This window comes from Lemur catta, chromosome 24, assembly GCF_020740605.2.
Source record: "Lemur catta isolate mLemCat1 chromosome 24, mLemCat1.pri, whole genome shotgun sequence".
Taxonomy (NCBI): Eukaryota; Metazoa; Chordata; class Mammalia; order Primates; family Lemuridae; genus Lemur; species Lemur catta.
The window spans coordinates 8,721,153-8,745,140 of NC_059151.1; the positions used below are offsets into that span (position 1 = coordinate 8,721,153).

The following is a 23,988-nucleotide window of genomic DNA, read 5'->3' on the forward strand; positions in this document are numbered from 1 at the left end:
AAGCAGGATTCATTTGTGGTTCTTCCCCTCTCCCAAGACCTCACCGTCTTACACCCCCCTCTTCCCAAGAAGCCAAGCGAGACCAGAGACCAGGAGGTTGGCGTTTAACTGCTCAAAGGTTGCCCATTCCTGTGCTAGAGTAGTGAGAAACTCAGTCTGAAGAAATGAAACATCACTCTATTCATACGGGAAATAACTGCGCCTTGGAAATGTTCAGGACTTGGTAATTAACAGGGCTTGTGTAGCTTTGTGTGCGGGCCAATGTGCTAGCAACACAGCAACAAACGGAGGTGTGAGAATTTCTTTCATATCCAAAGTGGTTAAAATGGGGCAATAACAGAAAGCAAGGCTTTTCTTCCCAAGAAAGGAACAGCAGTAGAGCTTAGAGCCTTTTTATATGTGTTTAAGATACAGTCACATGTTTCGTGTTTAAGAATGGCTTCTCATGTTAAATGAGTTAGTTCCCCATATACCTTCTCCTTGAGGCATGGGCCAGATGGATTATGTCCCATTTTACAATGACTGATGGAGAATTACTACACTCTTTTATTGCTAAAAATGTCTCAGTGACTCGGTACTTTGGGCTTATGCATAGATAATGTGATAAAATACAGGCATATGGTAGATGAAAGGGTTTGGTTCTCTTTGAGTTCTGATTTTCAGATTTTCCAATTGGTAACTTTCCCATTATTTGAAATCCCGAACCTAATCCACTTTTTAAAAGTATCTGTCTCTATAGTCTTCTTATAAAAAGCAAAAAAGGAAAAGGAAAGAAGAAAAAAAGATTTGGGAACTTCCCTTTTTTCATTTAATTGATTCAATTTTAATTTTTCACCATCTATTTATAATGCAGTTTTCTGGTCACGAATAAAAAGAAGTATACAGTTTGTATTCATTTTTTTAGGAGTGAATAAGCGACTTAGGGAGGAAAAGATAATAACAGGATATTGATAAATAGCAAATAAATTATATAGGTGGGGGTGTTACAGTTGTTAAAGATTTGTTAAGAGGAACAAGCAAACACTTCTAGCTGGGATCATTGGAGAAGAAAATGGAACTCCTATATGCCTTGCAGAATGAGAAGTATAAGTAGCAGTGGAGAAAGGGACATTTCATTGGCTGAGTGTCATAGAGGCAGAGTCTGGTATGGCATGTTCAAGGGATAGTGAGTAAACTATAGCATAGTGTTTAATAGCACAGACTCTGGAGCCAGGCAGCCCAAGTTCAGGACTGCCTTTTACTTGCTATGTGCCCTTGGGTGGGTTTTTTAACCCCTCTGCCTCAGATTCCTCATAAAGTAAAAAAGGGGTACTAATCATACCAAAAATGTACAGCTGTTGTAGATATTTAAGAACAATGCCTTCAAATACTGCACAAGTTAAATATTAAGGAAGTATAATTTAGTATGATGATGGCAGTGATGTATAGGGAAGCATAAAGGACAAGGTTGTAAATAAGACTGGAGTGGATTCATTGAGGGACTGGACTGTCAGGGCTGCAAACAGTTTGTAGTGAGTAGTTACAGAAGCTTTATAAGCAGGCACATATGATCCGAGTAATGTTTTTGGGAAAATAATCCAGCAGAATAGGTTGAAGAAGAGAGTGACAGAAAAGAGAGTGATTAGGACAATAGAGAATGGGTTTGGATTAGAAAGGAGGGACAGACCTGAGAAACATTTACGATGAAACAAGATTTTAGGGTCTGGGGTCCAACCCGCAGGGACGTAGCCTGCACAAGTAGGAGAATGCAAACATACAGGAGTTCTTAGGAAGAGCTGGCCATGAGTGCGAGAAGAGGAAAGCCATTTTACGTGTTATGAATGTGAAGACAATAACTGGAATTAGCGTTGAAAATGCATATCTGGTGGTCTGAGAGAAACCAGGCCTGGATGTGGAAATAGACCCACAGAGGCCAGAGTTGGGCTGTGAGAGTAAATGAGGTAGCAAGGAGGAGAGCGTACCAAGTGAATATTACAGCCATTCTCCTTTCCATCTCTGTAAGAGAAAGTGTGAGTGTAAGAGAATGGAAACAGGTTCCTAGTCCAGTTGACTCACTTGAAACACGGGCAGCAGCAGAGCTGCCCGGCCTGTGAGTGCTGCTTCCCAGGGCGGGTGCCGGGAGGAACCCCGTGGGAGGTGAGCCGAGTGTCTGCACACCTGGGATTCTGCACCTGCAGTTGCACAGTATTGCAAACAGGCTTTATGCCAATGAGGGAGAATTGTCATTTCAGTTATCCCAATTAATCTCACCCAGTTCTAACCGTACGTTAATGTGGATTCTGTCATGTGTATGTGTGTCTGTGTATGTATATGTCTATATATGTACATCTATCTATATGGAAGTACACTCTCTTGATTTGCATTTTGTAGGCTTTTCTTAAAAGTTGTTCCTTTTAAACCATTTTCATGTGCACCTTTTATCTTCCATTCGATTTTAATTGCCTGTGGGTAAGGAGTAGACCTTCTGTTGGTTTCGGTCCCTCACAGTTTTCTCATTCATTCACTTATACATTGATTCCAGTTTGTTCATTCATTCACGCATTTATTCCGGACACTCTATTAAGTTGCTAGGGTGGTGAATAAGACATAGTTTGTGCTCTTAGGGAGATTATTATCTGTTAAATAGTTGGGGGGAATAAAAGACATAGAAATAAGTAATAGAAGCAATAATAAAGATGTACACAGAAAATTGTGATAACATGGAAGAGAAGCTTTTGATTCAGATCATATGGAAGGGGCAGAAGGGAGAGGTAGTTCAAGGAGGATTTCATTTTGGTGGCTGGTCCAGGTGGGAGACGTGGAGAAGAGGAGGCAAAATCATGCCCTATTTGTGATCTCAAATCAGCAGGACCTGTTATTTTGAAGATGAGCGAGAGGAAGGACCAAGGATGCTCCTTAGGTAGCTACCTCATACACCTGGGCAATTGATTGCACAGTCTACTTAGAGAACACAGGAAGAGAGAGAATATAGGGAGTTCATTTTTGGTATTGTTATCTTCAGTACACTGAGATTTTAGATGTGTCTGTGATATGTTTGGAATTAAATCTAATTAATGGTTAGCAGAGTTGTCTGGATAACTGGAAATGCATCACCTTCGATATTCACCTTAACCGTATCTCTCTTGGAAGCAGGAGTGACTCCGCTTTTCCTACAACACCCTGTGCAAACATTTATCATAAACTTACTTTCCTATTCAGGTGTGTGGCCTGCAGCCCAGTGTTTAATTCATAACCTCACCATAAACGTGAATGAGTGAATAAAGCAAGTGAATAGATCATTTTAAAAATTATTGGTATTTGATTATTAGGAAAGGTTTATATGTGGTTTATTCTTGTTCTAATGCTTCTGTGTTTTAACTCCTAGCACCTTCCACTGGAAGAATCTCAAACAGTGCTACTTCCTCAGGGGCAGCGGCACCAGCCAACTCTGCTCTGGGACAATCCCAGCCAAGCGACCAGGACACATTGGTGCAAAGAGCTGAGCACATTCCAGCAGGGAAACGAACCCCAATGTGTGCCCATTGTAATCAGGTCATCAGGTGGGTTATTTGTTTTTTGAAATGTTCTTGAAAGTACTTAATACCAATGTTGATTTTTTTTTTCTAGTATTCTGAAATATTTGAAATTTTATGAGTGAAAATATTCTTGCCATAATCCTATATAATACGTATTATTGAGTAGATTAATATGAATTTGTCTGTGTTAAAATCTATTTTAATGAAAAGTAATTCTGGGCTTTGTGAAAATAAAACTAAAAATGCCAATTGTGTCCGCTATTAATTCCTATCAGAACTAAGGAAAAATAGTGATTGATGTGGCCTTTCACAGAATAATAAAATTTTAAGACTCAAAGGTGCCCTGAAGATCATTTATCCCAATTTTGTTATTTTACAAATTATAGAAGTGAGAGCTTTAATTTAGATGAAATAACTAGTAACATGAAGTAAAGAACTTTGAGCCCTAGAGAAAAGGAGACTGGATTTTTGAATACCTAAGCACCGCAAGGTAATTACCTACAGATCTAGTCATAAATGCTTTGAGCGTTGGATTGGGTAGTAACTTGCTTCTTTAAAATATTTTCGTCCAAATCTATTTCATTATCTCTTAAATTCCAAGAAGGAAAAAAGTCTCAGAGATCTTAAGAGTATACTATACCAGAACTTGTTAAATCCCTGAGTGTTTCTTAATAAGTAGCTTTTAAAATGTTACAAGGTGTAGGTATGAATGCTAATTGCAGGGATCCCCCCAAAGGGACCTTGTTGCCTCTTCATGAGTTGCCTTGTTGACAGTAACAAATGACTGTTTGAAATGATTTCTCAAGCTCTCTTTTTTCTTAATTTATCCTATTTTGAAATAGTTGAAACAACGGCTTCTCTAAAGTTGAATATGGTTAAGACTTAATTGAATTTTCCCCTCTATTATATAATTATTGCTTAGCATAATATTTCCAGGTAATATTTTAAATGGAGCCAAGAAACCTCAGTACTTCATTTAAGAACCAAATATAAATACTCCTCTTTAACCTGCTATTAATTAAATACTGTATGTGTCAAGAACATATGTTAAAAGTTGAATAGCTTTTTTATTTTAAAGGTAGTCAAATGTTCATTGTGACATTCAAAAAACATGAAAACAGAAAGCAAAAACAAAGTTCACACATCATGCCACGTCCCAAAATAATTATTATTTTCATTCAGACTTTTAAAACACGCACACGTAAGAACAGATATCATTTTACAGAAATGTAATAATAATATGGTGTTTTGTAAGCTATTTCTTGCACCTCAATCATATTTTTCAGAGTGAGTACTTACTCCTTAATAAGAATTAGTCAGTAGCAGAGGTAGTAGTAGCAGTGATTATGGGGAGGAAGGGAAAACCAGTAGAGGTTTCCAAAGTCTAGCATAGTATTCGGCACGCAGAAAGCATTCAGTAAATGTTTAACTGAAGAGATCATGCATGACTCCAGACCCATTCATCATTCAGGCCATAACGTCAATGTGGCTAGAATCATTTTCCTAAAAGTACTAGTATGGGGTTACTGTCTTACAGAAATATTTAAACTAATATGAAGTTGGTGCTGCTTTATCCCAATAAATAAAATAATGTTTTGATTATTACGTGCATTTAGTTGTTATATTTTTAGATTTAATATTGATAAAATAAAAATAAACTGACTTGTAACATTACATCTGTAAGTTATAGTATTTGGGTTACCTAAACTGATGTTTAGGGATACTCTAATATATTCTGAATGAAAACACCATTTATGGAGACAGGAGTCACTGCTGTTATTTGCGTGCTATTGTATATTGTAAGCAAGTAATTACCAGATGAGTTAACAAAATGTCAAAACACATAAGTTCCAGATTCATGTTGTCTAATTGTAAAATTCACGGATGTTCTATAATCACTACTACTAGCACTTCTGAAAAACTTACTTAGTGTGGACAAAATATGAAGATCAAAGTGAAAATTACATTCACCACCCTTAACTGCCACGGTTTCAAATTTAATGCTAGGCCAGGATGCAATTTTAATGCATAATCATCCTGCCATATAAAATAAATCTATATTATGCTAATAACATGAGTGGCTATCACTTATTGCTCCCTCATCTATTAAATTTTATATTGGTCTGGATTATCCACTAGTTATCACTTAAGCATTAAAGCTTCATTTACTAAGGAAGTTAATAGGAATGGGGATTATTCCATGTCAAGATCATGTAACAGTAATTAACACAGCACATTTGCCTGGTGCTCAAGTGCTCAAGCAGCTTGAATAGATTGTGGTCAGTTCAGAGGCCTCGTCAAAGCATAATTCTAGTTCCTGGCCTCAGTGTCAGTATTACTTACCACAGCAAAGCAGTGTTAGATCAAGTGACATTCTTTTAGACACCTGTTTTAAAAACAACCTGCAGTTGCAGGCTCGATACTTTCAATACAGAATATTATACCTTGGCAAACTCTGAGAAGTTTAAGATTTATTTTGTAATTTATATTGTTAGTTTTCTACCATATAATTTATATTGTTCTTTTATAATTCATAGTTTTGTTTTATATTTACTTTTTCAGTATTTCAGATTTTCAAAAATATTTTTTATATAAGGACAGACTAAAGCAAATTTTGTTTTTTATTTTATTGACTTTTTGGTGGTTTTTTTTTTTTTTTGCTTTGTTTTAGCAGAGTTGATTGTTTTTGGAAAACCTCAGAAACCTGAATGTTAATATTCAGCTGGTTATCTCTTTATAGAACACATTCAGTTTAAAATTCCATAGTTAATTTTATTTGGATCTAATGTTTAAAATTTTTTGGCTTATTTGAATCACGTAAAGTTTATGGATATTTCACCTAAATTGTATTATAGAGTCATTACTTTAGTTACAAATGAATAGGTAGTTACATCATAGGAAATTCTACTGAAGCTTTACGTTTGCTATGGAACATTTCTAGTCCAAGTATTAATATGATAGAAGTACCATTTCTTCAACTCTCTTACTCATGAATAAATTGATTGTTGGAGTGGTAATATGATAGGGAAGCAGAAAATTAGGCAGTTGTAGCCAAAACCAGATTTTAGTTTACCTGGTAGAATGGGCTTATAATCAAACATCCTAGTTTATTTATTTATTTATTTTTTCCTTTTTTTTTTTGAGAGAGGGTCTCACTGTTTTGCCCAGGATGGAGTGCAGTGGTGTGATCAGAGCTCACTGCAGCCTCCAGCTCTTGGGCTCAAGCAATCCTCATGCCTCAGCCTCCCAAGTAGCTGGGACTACAGGCATGCGCCACTATGCCCAGCTAATTTTTTTTTTTTTTTTGATAGAGACTGGGCCTTACTTTGTTGCTCAGGGTGGTCTTGAACTCTTGGCTTTAAGTGATCCTCCTGCCCCAGCCTCCCAAAGTGCTGGGATTATAAGCGTGAGCCACGACATCTGGCCCCTGGCCCCGGGCACCTGGCTTGAGCCCAGCTCACCTTTACCTCTGTCAAGTCTTTACTCTAGTGTCACAGTGTCCCTGCCACCTATTTAAATTCTCTTGCTTCCCCTCTACCCCCCACATAAACAGTCTCCCTCTCTCCCTCCAGGCTTTATTTTTTTCCTCGGCCCTTAATATGTAACATGCCATAGATTTTATTTGTTTATCTTACTTGTCGTCTCTCCCACATTAGGCTATGAGTTGCATGCGAACAGAGCACAGTGCCTGGCACATACTGAATTTAGTAAATTTTTGTTCAGTTGATGAATGAACTTTTTCAAAATATTTATAGGCTGTATATCAGAGTTGCCAAGTTGAAATTATATCTCACTTGTTTTCTTATAGAATCACATTTCTCCGGCTTTGCTGATTTTCTAATAATCTCAATGTAAAGAATTGACTGTAGACTTTTTAAAGATTGTCAGTTAACATTACCTTCTTTAAAACTTGTTCTCTTTATTCACCATTATGTTTAAGCTCATTTTACCTGTGCATTTATTTTTGAAGAGCCAGTCATTTATGCCTTTAAGATATAAAACTATAGTTGGCCTCACACCCCTTTAAATGCAGTATGTTAAAGGGTTACAAATTAAAGATGATACTCAATGAAAGTAGAATTATATTTTTTAATGTATCAGTGGAAAGTTTGGGCATAGTCTACTATAATGAAGAATTAAGAGTAGAAAATAGTGTATCCAAATTTTAGGAAGGATTGTTACATAATTCCAATTTGGGGTCTCTTTCTTCGTGCATGCGTCTTTGTGAATGTGCGTATGTGCAAACTCTCTCAATTATCTATTTTGTTTCACTCTGTTTCTCTGGTTGTATTGTTCTCAGGCTCTTTGCTCATGCCAGGCCCTTCCTAGAAGTTAGGCAATATAAAAATATACAACTGGGCTGGGCAAAGTAGCTCATGTCTATAATTCTAGCACTTTGGGAGCCCAAGGCAGGAAGATAGCTTGAGACCAGGAGTTCAAGACCAGCCTGGGCAAGAGTGAGACCCTGTCTCTACAAAAAATAGAAAAATTAGCCGGTCATGGTGGCACGTGCCTGTAGTCCCAGGGGAGGCTGAGGCAGAGTAGAATTCCTTGAGCCCAGGAGCTTGAGGTTGCAGTGAACTATGATGACGCCACTGTACTCTAGCCTGGGTGACAGAATGAGACCCTATCTATAAATAAATAAATAAGTAGATAGATAGTAGTATTATATCTAATTAAGTGTAGTATCAGATTCCATTTTTATTCTTGAGCACATGAGACGTTTGTTATGGTTTTTGAAGGCTTTTGTTTTTAACTTCTTTTGATGCAGTAACTTTGGGTCAAGTAAAGATTTTGGTCTGTAGTGACTGGGCTCTGGAAGATTCACACTTTACAGTTCATCATCCACAGGATCTTTGGAAAGTTGGCTAACTTCTCTGACGTTTCCTTCATCTGCGAGTATATGATAGAGTTAACTTCTATCACTGAGGTTGTTGTGAAAATTAGATAACAAAGATAGCAAGAAGTAAGCGTTTAATTTGGAAGCTAAATTCCTGTTAGATTGTGCCTATTGACATCTGCCGTTCCTTTTACCTTTATATTTGTGAGCTTTTCTTTTTCTCGGAGCTCTTCTTTGGCATCCTTCCCTACCTTTCCTTCCATTTTCCCCCCCCCTTTTTGGCATAAGTCTCACAGAAGATAAACAGAATAAGAAGTTTCATGCCAGATCTCTTCTCTCTCAGCCAATCGAATGCTTTAACTGGCCCCCGACCCCGTCTGTCAGTCAGCAGGTGTTTAGTAAGGGCTCTTGGGGCAAGGAGTAGTAGGAGAGCTGAATGAATACCTGACTCCACTTTGCAGCTCTCCAAGCCTGTCATTCCAGTTCACAAAGGGAAACCCAATCCTACCTGGAACAAGCACTTCTTCAGTGGTAATCCTGTGTTAATGAATTTGTTAAATTAGTCTTTGCTGACCACAGAGAAGAGAATACTTCGTTTTATGTAAGAAATTTTCTTGTTTAATCTACATAATTTTAAAGGCATTGATGGGGAAAGATGCTCTTTCATTGCAGCTGAGGAGTATCAGGTTAGGCCAGTATTTGCCCTGAGTGCTTATTTAAACAAGATCTGGTAGGAGCAAGGGTCATTTTCAACTTGTTTTTTAAAGGTGCAGAGGGAGTTTCTTTACTGTCTAAATTTCCTTTTCCTGTTCACATTTTAAAGGAACTGATGAAATATTTTAAAGTTATTCTCTTAATGAGCTATGGTTTTAATGAATTTATGTATGGTAAACTTTATCTCAGAAAGTTTTTCAAAAGACTTTTAAGCATACCAAAGTATAAGATAATCTTCTAAATTACCAAAGATGGCAAAAGAATGAAATTCATGGACGAGACCATTAAAAACAAAGCTAGCACCAAAACTAGACAATACCTACAATAATGGCCTGCATGCTTGCCTTAAAGTTAGACTATGAATTTGACTTTAAGCCTTCTAGCAGTCCACCAAAAAAGAAAGTTAGTTTTGCAATTTACAATAAGAAAAAAATAAAACTATTGCTCAGGAGAAGCAAAATTGTTCTTGTTACAAAAATCTGATAGGAATTTTTCTGAGGAGTCCATGTCAAAATGTCCCTGAGTGATCTAACAAACAACACTCCAGCAGCAACTTTCAGGAAGAGCAAGAGTGAATTTCATAGAGCTGTTTCCTGTAACAACTGTCAGTACTGACTGACATATTATACTAAGCACTGTTGATGAAAGTAATCATTCTCTGGGGTGGGGCAGGCCCAATGTGCTGTAATTCATAGGACCCCATTCTCTGCTGATCTGACTTGATCTCAACATATATTTTAGAAAATCTGGAAAATGAATTGTATGTTCCTCTGTTATTCTTGAATGTCTTTTTGTCACAGATGAATCTTGTTAAGTATTTGCTAGCCCTGACAGACATGTTCTAGGAGCAAAGTTTTTCTTTTTATTCCACGTGCACACACCAATACTTGGCTTTCATAGCACGTAGAGTGTGAGGTTGGACTGACTTCCTTTGAAAACTGGGAAACCAAACAAGGATATTGGCCTCAAGGGTCCAACCAGCCTTATGGATGAACTGAGATGTGCCCAAATAAAAAATTCATATTCACCCTAGTAAATTGTTTTTAATCTGTTTTAATGTCCAAACAGTAGCATAAAATTCCAAAGTTCTACCCTAGCCTATGTTAGGGAGGGTCATGGTAAATTTCACACATATATAACCAGATAACAACCTGGTGGAAAAGCTCAGAACAGTCAGAAAACTTTGTCTAGCTTTAAGTAGCGTGACTCCTGGTTTACCTCTGAAGATAAACTACTTGCCAAATATATACGGAGAGAATTAAATGAAGGAACTTGTTGGAGTAGGATTGTTATTTTATAAATCAGTTAAAAATTGAGGGACAACTTACCAAAAGTAATATATCTGAATGAAGAATAGGTGACCTGTAGCTTTTTCTTTTCTGGCAGGAATTGGTTACCAAAGGCGTTTCTTGGTAGTCATAACAAAACTATAGTACCCTAGAGTTTAAAAAAAAAATAATAATAAACTACTCATCTCAAACTTAAGAGAGCTGTATACACTAGCTTATACAAAATGACATCATATTAATCAAAAAACAAGTTAACAAAAAACGTGGAGCTAGAAAATACCCTCTTATACCCCATATAATAAGTTTTAATCACTCATCAAGAGCCTTTCTCCTTTCCCACTCTTGCAGAGTTGGGTGCTGGTTCTGAGCAAACATCAATATGTTTGCAAAGAGTTTACCAGTGGGAGATAGTTATTGAGTAGCAAGGTTTCTGTTACTGTCAAAGGTTAAAAAATGCTGCGACTTTGTGATACTCAGTGCTGTGACTTTTCGTATTAATAATCCGCCTAGAAGTCTGGTATCTGCTGCTTACTAACAATGACCACGTGGTCAGTCAGGGAGGATAGTTGATGGTAATGAGGTCAGCGGCTGAACATCAGTTGAACCGAGCGGCATACTAGAAATCAGGAAATTCAGCTTCTGGCCTTGCCACAGTGATTTTATATTTGTCATATCTTTTTGAACATTCTGTATCTCAGCTTCTCCATCTGCGAAACTGAATTCGTAATAACTGCCCTGGTCTATCTCACAGGAATGTTGTATGGACAAATTAGATAAGTGTAAAAGTGCCTTGGAGGGAAAGCCACTCTGTGAATGAGAATTAGTGTGATGTAGCTCCTGCAGTGTGTCGCACAGGCTAGAATGGTTAGTCTCTGCCGGCTTCGTGACTAGATAAGGCTTCATAATGGATTCCTGCCAAGCAAACCAAGCCCGTCTTATCAGTTCATGACTGTGTAATATTTGGTGGCAACAAAAATCTCCTTACAAACATTTGTTACCTTGATACAAATGTGCATTAAAAGGCTGTCATGTTTGGGGAGGGGGATGGGGGGGCACATTGCAAAAAAAATGGATATAAAATTTCAGTTATGCAAGATGAGTAAGTTCTAGAGACCTATTGTACAAACTGTGCCTGTGGTTAACAATACCATATTGTGCACTTAGAAATCTGTTAAGATCTCATTTTACGTGTTCTTAGCATCATAAAATAAATTTTTTTTAAAAAAAAATAGGCCATATTTGAATTAAAGAAAACTTTTCCAAGTAGTTTTACACAGTCATTATATAATACCCACTTTACAGTGTGTGTAGTCATTTTAGAGGGTGAGGATTTGATGTGTTTAATAAAGTTGAGAAATAAGTATGTGAAACAATGTGTGGGGAAAAGAAATTGACTAGAGTATTTCCTCAGGTGATAATTATTACTATTTTCAAGATTTTGACTTATCAAATTGAGGTTTTTTTATTTTATAGAAATGTCAAAGTCTCATCTCTGCTTATGCCACATATTTTTTCTAGTTGCTTCATGTTCTGTCATGGCAACTTTCTGTCACAGTTAACATCCCCATCCTCCGTCCTAATTGTGATGCAGACAGATCGACTCATTGCACTCGATGAAACTTACCACCAATTCCCTGAAGACAGAAAAAGGTGGACTCCTTGAAGGAGTCCCTTATGTGCTCTTACTCCTGTCCCCTTTTCTCTTCACATAAATGCGGAGTCCCTGTGTGAATTCGCAGCAGCCATGTGTTCAAGTCCTTGGAAAGGAAAACTGAGCACGTGTGGAATTGGTCAGACATTGCATAAAAGCAGTCCCATCCAGGCTAACTTTAGAAACTTTTAGTCTTGAGCTAAGTTGATCTCTTTTGCTTCTGGCAGGGGACCATTCTTAGTGGCACTGGGGAAATCTTGGCACCCAGAAGAATTTAACTGTGCTCACTGCAAAAATACAATGGCCTACATTGGATTCGTAGAAGAGAAGGGAGCCCTGTATTGTGAGCTATGCTATGAGAAGTTCTTTGCTCCTGAATGTGGTCGATGCCAAAGGAAGATCCTTGGGGTGAGTATTGGAGATGTTTTTATTCTTAGCGAGGTTTCAAGCAGAATGATCTTTTGTTACGAAACTCTTCTGACATTTTAGCTTTTTATTTTCTTCTTGCTTTGTCCCCCTCTCCGTTTCCCTCACTATTTATTATTGTAAAGCAAAACTAAATAGACCTCTGGAGGAGGCTCTCGGACTCATGGGGTTAGGTTGTCTTTGGTTTCGTCTCACTGCGTGCTGGCCTGTCTGGTGAAAGTCTAGCCACTGTGGGGAAAAAATAACTTGCTGTGGGTGGGTGTGCTACCTCCACGGGACCCTGTTTGCTCAGGAATGAAGAGGTTGCACAGGACCACACACATCCGAGTTCTCAGAACTGACACCTTCACTGTTTTAAATTAAATTCCATAGCTTTTATAAGAGCAGCATTTCCCACTTGTCAGGGTTCAAGCACGGGACACTGATTTCATGAAATATATAAAACACGAGGCTTATAAATGATATATTTTTCTTGAATGCATAGAATGTTTAAAAATACAACCTCAGTTTTATGAGAGTACACATGTGATGGAAAAATAATTTCAAACCATACCTTTTCTTTTTTCTTTTCTTTTTTTTTTTTCAAAAAGGGAGTCATTTAGAAATTAAATACTACATAATAAATAATGATGAATAAACAAATCTCCTGCTCCAGAATACCTAGTTTGCAACTATAAAGTAAGGATCGGGCATTTCTTATGGGTGACCAGGAACGGGAATTTGATTTTAGAAGAAGCCAGGGTGCCTGGCCTCATACAAAGGTTGGAAATGGCCCTGCTGGATTCTAATACTTTCAATATGAAAATATAGTAATGAAACCATAATTCATATTAATTGAGAGAAAAGTTAGTATGAATTATTAAGTAGTCTTAATTTTAGGGCATACCTTTAAATGGGTCTAAAAGTTTGAGGACACTTAAAATTATAAACATACCACCTGAAATATAATATTTCTGGGTTATTAGTTAGTATAATATGTTGGTGTTGGGAACAAAGGAACAGAATGATTCGGCCTGTACTTTCCCAAATGATGACAAATAATTGGTAGATAACCACTAATACTGGTTTAGTGTATAAACATTCTTTGGATTCTAGAATAATAAAACGAAGTCCAGTAAGAGTCTGAGAACCAAATAAAGTTCTAGGAAATGGAAATCTTGTATTTGTTCCTTCAGAGATGGGCCAGAACTTCACCAAAAGGATAGCTTGTCTGGACTGTGTTTTAGTCACTTGATTACCCGTTAAAGAAGAAATAATAATAGAGTGGAAAAGAAAGTATATTCTGGAAGCCCTGGAAAATGATTTGGTTCAGTGTACATTTGTTATTAATGTTACTGGTGATCTTGTTAGGTCTATACTTCTGCCATTTCTTCTCTTTGTCCTTTAATAGTGAACTATGGCATTTTCTATGGCTGATAATTTATTCTATATCATTTTATTTTATTTTAATATTTTTATAAAAGAAAATATTTCACTGCAGAACAATTAGGAAATAAAAAAAATGTAAAAAATAAATTTCAATGACCTAGTTACCACAGATAATTACTGATAACCTTATGATGTATTTTTTCCAGTTTGCTCTTTATCGGTAATGCATTTACAAAATTGTAACCATGCTTTATGTATGACATCCTCTTTTTTGTGATAAATATTTAGAGTAAATTCCCATGTTGTTAACTATTCATCAAAAATGATTTTTAATGGCTCCATCTCTATGAAACCAAAGAAGTGATTTCTTGTAAAACCAACTCCCTAAAACCTCTTTTACTAATTAACATCTGGCCCATGTGTTCAGTAATTGGTATTACCACAGGGCCATTGTTGATTAGAATCCAAGCTTTACGGTTCAAATTTTAGACACTCATTTGAGCGTGTGCTTAGTGCCATTGCAACCGATTTCCTAAAGCATGAACACCTGTCAACCTGATTGGATTACCCTGATTATATTATTGCTTCTGTGATGCACCAAAGTATCTGTTTATTTTAGTTTTTAAATGCTTCCCCCTTCCTTCGTGACATTTTCAGATAATACTATGAAATTTTTGTAAGTGAATGTTTTCTGATACCCTTTGAGAAAAAGCAGGATGCGTTGCAGCAAGCACTTTATTCACTGTGTGTTTAGTGTTTAAATAACATGGCAATCGTTCCTTAAACAAGTTTACTGATTTGTATTTGTGACAAACAGACTCATGTAGTCCATTGATTGAGATGATCTGTGATTCTGTCTGTAAGCATCTCATGTTACTTGGATGAAAATCTCAAGACAAAGATGAAGCATGTGTGTCTACTTCGGGTTACCTTTACAGGACTTTATTGGTACAGCTATTAAAATAAATATTTGTGTCCCGGAAGATACAAAGCCAAAAAAGAAAAGGGAAAAGAAATAATAAATATTTGTGGCATTTAGCGTCATCTTTTTTTTACATCTCATTACCCTTCTGTAACAGGAAGTCATCAATGCTCTGAAACAAACTTGGCACGTTTCCTGTTTTGTGTGTGTGGCCTGTGGAAAGCCCATTCGTAATAACGTTTTTCACTTGGAGGATGGAGAACCCTACTGCGAGACTGGTAAGATCATGAAGCCACTAGTTTCTTGAATTTTGAATAAAGGGAAAACATTAGCCCCTATATTGCTATAAAGTTGAAAGAAAATAGTAGGTGAAGTAGTCCTCTTAATTATTTTGGGAGCATTTAATGTTGCTCTAAACATATAGGAAACAATTATTTAAACTTCTTATGTGACTTTGTCAAAACAGGTATTTCCAACTTCATTATAAGAATTGGGAATGTAAACATTACTTAGTAGGAAAAATATTTTGCTTGCATCCCCAATAATTTATGGATATAAATTCTACCAAATCATGTAGCTTAAATCCACTTCTTACAGTCCAGTCATGAATTTTGAGTGTTTATAAACATCAGAAATGTCCAATTTTAGAATATGATATTGACTTGCTTTTTAAGGCAATTGCCTTGAAAATACACTTGAAATCCTTTGTTACTTTTACTAAATGGAAGGGTAATCCTGGCATTACCCTTGGTAAAATTATTTTTAATAAATTAAATTATAAGGACCTATCTACTACATTTGTCTTTTACCTGAACTCTGAACACTTCCTTTTCCTTCCCGAAGTCTGTGTTTCATACCATTTATGTATTAATATTGCCCTCACTTAGATATCGCTGCCCACAGACACGTTCAAACCATAAAATACTTTTCCCTTATCAGGCCTCCTCTCACCACCACTGCATTCCACGATTGACTTTTATTGCAATTCTGCCTTGAAATTTGAAGTGCATTGCTGGAAGAAGGGAATATTCCAGAGCAGTCACGTTAGAGGAAGAGTCAGCTTCTAAGCTGAAGCTGTATTAACATCACTCAACCCTTCTTTGCTCATTCAGTATTCTCCTGTTTTCACCTTCTTTTAACTCCTTAACTAGGACCAACCTGGATCTATTCCAGACTGTCCACCAGGAACCCTAGAAATTCCAGTGAAATCACCCATGGGCAATTTTGGGACAGGTTGGCTACAAACTGCCTACTCTGATTCAACCAGAATAATTCACATTTTGTAATTCCACTTAATTTTCCTGAAGAAAGAGCTGTTTGATTTTTTGTTGTTTTTTTTTTTGAGACAGAGTGTCACTCTGTTGCCCGGGCTAGAGTGAGTGCCGTGGCATCAGCCTAGCTCACAGCAACCTCAAACTCCTGGGCTTAAGCGATCCTCCTGCCTCAGCCTCCCGAGTTGCTGGGACTACAGGCATGTGCCACCATGCCCGGCTAATTTTTTTCTATATATATATTTTTAGCTGTCCATATAGTTTCTTTCTATTTTTTAGTAGAGACGGGGTCTCGCTCTTGCTCAGGCTGGTCTCGAACTCCTGAGCTCACACAATCCGCCCGCCTCGGCCTCCCAAGTGCTAGGATTACAGGCTTGAGCCACCGCGCCCGGCCTGATTTTTTGTTTTGTTTGTTTGTTTTAGGAGCTTTGCAAGACATTTTGACTACCTAGCAGATAGTCTCTATGTCACCAAAACACATGCAAAACTCTCTAGTCTTAATATCATATTTAATGTATTCAAAGAAGTCATAATTTAAAAACCCAAAGGGAAAATATTATTGAATATTTATTTAAATGCCACTTTTAATCAACTTGGTCTATTTTTGTTCTTTTCTTTTTCTTTAACTCCCCAAACCAGTTCTTAACCCAATCTTCTTCATTTCAGTAAATAACCCCCACTGTACTCTATCCAAAAACCTAAAGACCATTTTGGATTCTGCTTTTCTTCCTTGTTCTTCCTATATGCAGTCTAATCAGTAAATCCTCTATTTAGTAATAGAGAAACATCTTGTCAAAACTGCTTTTTTCAAAGAGAAATCCAAATAATATCTATAATTGCAATTTGTGTCAGGTAAATGGTGTTTTCTGGCTAAGATTTTTCAACATGAAGTCATAAAATTGAAAAGGAAATATAGCAAAAGAAATTGTGGCTAATATTTTTGTGATGCACTCCAGCAAGACATTCAGTCATGGAACTTACTCGGGAGGTTTCCTGTTGACTTTATTTTTCTTCCTCATCCAAGGCAGATACACTATGAAATTTGCGAATATCAAACATTCGTTCTTGCTTTATAGTCATTAGTCTTACTGTTGCTAGTTATTGGAAGCCCTCTTGTATTTCTTTGAAACAGTCATGTTTACTGACAGCTGGTCAAAGAACAGTCTTCTGTATACACATTGGTCAGATAAGTAGTTGGAGAGAAGTGAGAAGTATTACATGGAAAATTATAATAAAGAATGTTAAGGTGTGGAAATAATGTTTACCAAGGGAAACCTGAAACATGCTAAACATACATCTCAAGGCAAACGTTATACTATCTCCTGTAAAACTTTCTAATTACTACTCTCCGTATCTTCAACATCTCATTTAATCCCAATTTTACTGTAGCTTTCTAGGAACTATCATTCTAAAACTTCATAGTGTTTATATTAAATCTCTACCCCCTGCCCCAATACAGATTATTATGCCCTCTTTGGCACCATATGCCATGGATGTGAATTTCCTATTGAAGCTGGAGACATGTTTCTGGAAGCTCTGGGCTATACCTGGCACGACACTTGCTTTGTATGCTCAGTAAGTAAACTCTTGTTTCCTAATTACAGGGGGACAGTCCCGCCAATTCTAGCCTGATTACTTAATGGAAATATCAGCTCTTGTATCTTTCAGTCCTTCAAACCTAAAGAAAAAATATTTTTACAGTGAGTTTGAAAGTTGTTTATTAAATTTTTTGGCACTTGTGAAATTATTTGGCACATAATAAGATCCTTACCCTTAGAGAAAAGGCAATTTTGAATAAATTTTTGTCTGTAAGGATGAGCTCTGTATTTCTTAAAACGGTAAGAGTCTTTTACTTTAAAAAATATGTTATTAGAGTATTTTTTAGTAGTTTTTGGAAATGTTAGGTACTTCTTAAAATAGAAATAAACAATTATAAAAATCTGATTCTGATTTATCTACATGTTTATCCATTTTTTTCCTTAGCAAAAGCCAATGGATGTTCTTTTCTTTCTTTTTTTTTCTTTTTACTGTTGTACAATAAACATGCAATAAATATTTACCTATTTCATATGCTATTTAATAATTTTGGTTTTAGTTTTAGTGATTAGAATAGATTCAAAGATTAACATTAAGATATATATTTTTGAATTTAGAAAGTAAATATCCAGTAAAGGTGTGCTGTATTCAGATGTTTGATTTTTTAAAATTAGACTTAATATTATATAATATCCAATGGTTTTCAATACTCATTGTATGAAAGGGGAAAAAGTTTTATTTTAATTGAAGTCCAGTGATTTCCCCAAACATTACCGTTGAACCCTTTCTTGTTTACCTCACCCATCTCTTAGACTTCATAAAGTCTATAAAAAGCAACAACTTCTAGCAGATTTGCCTTCTCTTCTCTAATTGAGCTGCTCACGAGCATTATAATTAACAAAAGCAGTAGGAAAGGAAAGAAGGTGCAAATATGGGTAGTTAACTGACTATATAATCATACAGCAACCAGATGTTGCCCAGGGCTTTTACTATGAGGGCTAAATAAATTAAAAAGAAGCCTTAGGTATTTTATGCCTACGTATTTGGGGCAAACTAAGGTGGGCATGGAAATGTCTGGCAAAGCAAATGAATTGTCTTTTCTTTTGGAATGCTTCTGTTCTCTACAAGAAAAAGCACATTTAAAACATTATTTAGAATTTAGGGAAAGAAAATATATTTAACATGACCTCTTTCCGTATTGATTTTTTCATTAGGACTAATAGGTAAAGAAAAGTAATGATCAGTGATTTCAATAAATTAGACGTACATTCTAGGAAGAAGTCATTCTTCATTACTTTTGAACGATTACGTGAAATGTCATAGTATTATGAAACGGTATCTAACAACAACTGACTAAAGTGCTTCGTTGTATTATTGAGTGGGGAGAAAAATCACTTTCCCCTTCTCTGGCATTCTTGATAAAATAATGATATTCTCTTAAATAATGCTTCTTTTCCAGGTGTGTTGTGAGAGTTTGGAAGGTCAGACCTTTTTCTCCAAGAAGGACAAGCCACTTTGTAAGAAACACGCTCATTCTGTGAATTTTTGAAAGTCAGCACCTTCAGGAGAAGAGAAGAAATTTCAAGAGAAAAAGGAGAATTAAAATAACCAATTAATTTTTAGATTTAGTATTTATATGGAGTTTTGAAAAATAATAGTGGCCCTGAAGGAATAAATTCCAGCTTTAAAAACCAAGTTCTATGAGGAAATATTTGGCTTCAGAAAGTAAAGAGACAGTTTGGCATTTATTATTACTTTTTCCTGTATTTTATGCCCATAAAATAACTTTTATAAAAACCAATTTCCTGGTTGACTATTAAATTCATCTTAGAATAAATTAGTGAAGAATTAAGTTTTAGAATAAAAACTCCAGTCTTTATGCTGAAATAATTATACTTTCTTTTCTTGTTAGGTAGCTATGAGTAATCTGCAAAAGGCAATGAAAATGCCTTAAACTTTATCAATAAGAGAATCATTGTATTTTTTAAGAAAACTAATGCTTATTAACAGCAAATAGGAGTTTAAACAGAGAATTTTATCAGTAGTAGGTGTCAGTTTTTAAAAAATCATTCAAACATTAGATTTTCCTTACAGTTGATCATTCTATAATTGTAGGGAGGGGCAATGAGGTTTTTGATCAGAATATATTGTGCCAATAAGGAGATGCTATATTTTTTTGCATGTCCCCCCAAAAAGCTATAATAGAGCTTATAAATCTCAAATGTTTGCCTTTATTAAAATGTGACTGTTTTTATTCATTGTGTTCCATCACCTGTATTAGTCAAACTCCATTTTTTTTTTCCCTTCCTTCACTGAGGTAAAGAGCTAATTAAGTAACTTTGGGCTGTAACAGTTTTCTCTCTCTTAGAATAAATAGAAAAGAATGTGGCTTAGAATTATGGTAAATCGAAAGATCACACCCAGAATTTAAAAAAAAATCCCCCCTTTTCAGATAATGAAACTGATGAAAATTTGAGAGCTCTCTTTGCTGAATAATTTTTTTGCTTTTTTTTTTTAAATTCTACATTAGAAAAATAAAAGATTAACTTAGGGATATGGTAAAATCAAGGTTTTTTTTTGGTTTGGTTTGGTTTGGTTTGTTAGTTTTCTCTCGGTAAGAAGTGAACCACTTTCAAATATGATCATGAAATTTGGAAAGCTTTGGTTCACAGAGGTTTGGTGGTACAGGAGGAGAGCTTGATTAATTACTCGGATTGGCCTGGTATGTGTTTTCCTCACTTGGAGAAAGAATTATGTAGATACCACGTGAAGGCAGAGAAACAATTGTGGTAAAACTGTGGATCCTGTTGATATTTGCCCAGTGAGAAAACAGATTATACTGTTATGCGTTTGATAGTATTTCTCTTTGTTTCCAGAATAGATGAAAGCCCACGACCCCACTAAGTAATAATTTCAATTTGTTTGGGGCAAGGACAGCCCTGAGTCCTTCCTACCCCATCACTCACTCACGCCTTCACGTCCATTGTGTGCATGTTTGTTAAAGAGGAGGTTTTAGGCTACAGTATTTGTTTAACCTCCCTAAGAACTTTCAAGGCTTCTGTCCTGAAAGCTGTTAACTTATGGTCTAGCAGATTTACATTATATGCAGATAATAATTAACTGGGGATAAAAGAATGGCAAGGGGTGACACAAAGTGGCAAGCTGAATGCCTCTCCAATAGCAACCCCAGAGTACCCTCCTCACCCTGCATCTTGCAGGGAGGCAGGAAGTTTCTTTTGAAATAAAGTGCTGGAACCGAATCGTGTATTATTTCTCATTGCTGCTGAAAGCACCTCTAAGAGACCTGCTGGCTGCCGTGCATTGTCACATATCTTAATGTCAGTCTTTTGCAATATAGAATACAAAATAAGCTGGTGGTTTTGTTTTGGTGTGACAGAGATTCTTTTGTTTGTTTGTTTAGTTTTGCCTTCATAGATTACATGCCAAGATAGTATTTGATAAGTCAGTGGCATTTGGGTATTTGCTTCACAGAAATTTATTTGACCTGGATTTTTTTTTTATAAAGTTATCTTACATTAAGGATGTCATCTCTATTAGACTTTTCTTTCTCTTTATCTTTTGTGGAGCATAATGTTGCACTTCTCCGAATCTTATCCCTAAAAGGGTGGTGTCGCTTCCTAATTTATCATTTTGTCTTCGTGCTTTGCCCATCTCTTCTGTGGCAAAGCTTTATCTCTGTTCCTAAACCAGTTAATCCTGTGAAATAAATATTGAACATAATCCAGAAGAGTCTCTGTATTTTCCAGTAGGAAATGCCATAAATGCACCAGCAGTAATCTTTTCATAACTGGCAGAGCACTTTATTCTTCTGGTGAGCTCTCTGAATATTTATTTTTCTGATTATAAATATTCCATGTCAGTAGCCTTTTTTATTATTACTTCTTCACCGTAGAACATGTACTTGTACTGTCTCTAGATGTACATTTTGTAATGCTGTACTTGGTATAACACAGATTAAAATTATAGTACATGACTCTAAAAACTCCCCTACTTGGATTTCCCATTTTCCAAATTTTAGGGGTAGGTTCAGATTTATAATATTTCTCTAGACTTACATGGACTGAATTTTGCCCACTGAAGTAGCAACCTAAAAATTATCCTCTCTGTGTATGCTTATATAGTCGGCCCTCTGTATCCAAAGGTTTCACATGTGTGATTCAACCAACTGCAGATCAAAATATTCAGAAAATAAAGGATGGTTGCACCCTTGCTGAACACGTACAGACTTTTTTCCCCTGTCATTATTCTTTAAACAATACAATGTCACAACTATGCACATGGCATTTATATTGTAGTAGGCCGTTAAGTCATCTAGCGCTGATTCAAGGTATTTGGTAGGATGTGCGTGGTCATATGCAGATACTACAGCCATTTTGTACAAATGACTTGATCATTGTGGATTTGGGTATCTGAGAGGGTTCTGGAACCAGCCCCCCGCAGGGATACTGAGGGACAACTACAGTAGCATACATTTTCGCATTAGGGTTACATGTAGAGTCTAAAACTAAAACCTGATCATTTGGTCATGTATTAAAACAAATAGAAATAGTAGTTTAAATCTTCAAAATATTAGCGTAGCCATCATGTTTAAAATAATCTACAACAAAAATGTACCATTTTCAAGGGGTACTATATTAGGAGCACTTTTATAGAAAATGATTCCTTCCTTTCCCCTGTTTAATGTTATGTTAACATTTGTGTGGCATTCGGAGTTCAGTCGTCCCTATGGAAGCGAGAGGCTTCTCAGACATAAGGGAAAACACACTGAGTGGTTTTACACAAATCAATTCTGGCTTCAGTTTGTCCCGCTCTCTCCTCAAATGTTTAAAGGTATTAGATTTGGATTCTCAATGTATAATTTGCCTTATCCATTAATCTCTATTTTCTGTTTCTTAAGTTTTTAAATTTGTGTATATCTGCTCTTTTGCTTTTGGAGACATTTTCTAATTGAAAGCCACATGCGAAATATAATCAGTATAGTAATACCTTAATGTACACATACTCAATAAATAAATGACTGCATTGATGTGGACAAGCTCTCCTGGTTTTTCTTTTTGGGTAGTAAGTGGTTTCCATTAAGTCATGATGGGAAAAAAACCAAGTTCCATACTCACAGGGTAGGATAAGATGTCATAATTGTCAGACGAATCCCTCTTTTATGACATGTGCCTAGCAAAGTATCCCAGAAACAAAACATTTGAAAATATTGTCACATTTATTCTACTTCTATCTATTCTTCTTTTTATGCTCTGCATGTAGAAGGTACACAATGCCTATGAGTTAATAGATAAATAAGTTCTGTTGGTTGTTAACAAATAGTTATTGCTGAAATTATTTTTTGGAATAAGCCTGTCATATCAAGCATTAATTATATCATAGATCATAATCAAACCACATAAATCATCTACCTTTTCACATTTTGTATTAGCCAGGGTACGTTGCTTCATGCTTAACTCATCCCAATCTCATTTGCTAACTATTTCATAACCAGGTAAGCTCCCCTCTTCCTCATTTGTTTATTGGTTTGAGTAAGATTTTTTTTTCCCAACTGCACAAAGTTAAGACAAGCGTTTCTGTTGCAGGCTGTATATTGGGAATAAAAGCGAAATTCAAGTCTATTTGCTCACAGTATATTAAACTCCAGAAGCCCAACTTTTAAGGGCATCAAGCCTGCATCTGACATTTTAATAGCTGCTGTTTGGTTTCTATCAATCACGTCATTGCACATTAAAATACACCGACAAAATAAGAGATCTGTCATTCCTTCGTTAAGAAACAGTAATCCAGTACAAGATTTATAGGCTTAAGTCTCAACTGTGTGTTCACAATAAATCCCCATTCAGTGCTCAAAGCAGAGCAAGCCTCCCTGTCGTCCAGTGTTCTCTAGTCAAAATGTCCCCAATATAAGATTATCAAAGGTTTTCTTACAGAACCACATATAAAAATCCTTTTGCCAGCAAAAGCTTAATTTAGGCCGGCGGTTTCCCTTTTGGAGACAAGATCTTGGTTATATCAGAAACACATCGGTCCTGATGTATTATTAGCAGGCCTGGTGTTAATTAGGGAGAATTACCAGAAATAGTTTGCTTCGTGGAAATTTATTGCAGAATCACACTTGACTGATGGCAGAATAGGAGTTGCTGAGAGAGAGCAGCTCCCACTCGTAACCACTAATTAATAGGGTGCCAGAATTCCGCAGAGAAAGTTTCATCCCAAGTGTGGGTGCCTCCCAGGGAAAACAGTTCCTTCGCAGTATTTAAAATTTAACAGAGGAAAGGGGCTAGGACACATGGCTACTTAACCGAAATCTCATGTTGTACGTAGGAATGAGAGGATTGAACTCAGCAAGCACCAAGCCCAGCAGTCGCTTTTTAGCACACAAAGGAGATACGCACATTATTTTTAATGCAACAAGGGTCTGATTTGCCAAACTGT

The 23,988-nt window shown here is 36.2% G+C and overlaps 1 protein-coding gene across 10 annotated transcripts in view; it reads left to right on the forward strand.

The window, feature by feature from the left end:
- The window catches only part of PDLIM5 (PDZ and LIM domain 5), a 172,278-nt gene extending 149,693 nt beyond the window's left edge, over positions 1 to 22,585 (forward strand). For all 10 annotated transcript variants that reach the window (XM_045536720.1, XM_045536729.1, XM_045536722.1 and 7 more), the window contains 5 exons: positions 3,365 to 3,539; positions 12,237 to 12,417; positions 14,883 to 15,003; positions 17,456 to 17,571; positions 18,992 to 22,585. In XM_045536720.1, coding sequence (XP_045392676.1) covers positions 3,365 to 3,539; positions 12,237 to 12,417; positions 14,883 to 15,003; positions 17,456 to 17,571; positions 18,992 to 19,081 — 683 coding nt within the window. In that variant the 3' untranslated portion in view covers positions 19,082 to 22,585. The remainder of the gene's footprint in view (positions 1 to 3,364; positions 3,540 to 12,236; positions 12,418 to 14,882; positions 15,004 to 17,455; positions 17,572 to 18,991) is intronic.
- Positions 22,586 to 23,988: the final 1,403 nt, after the last annotated feature.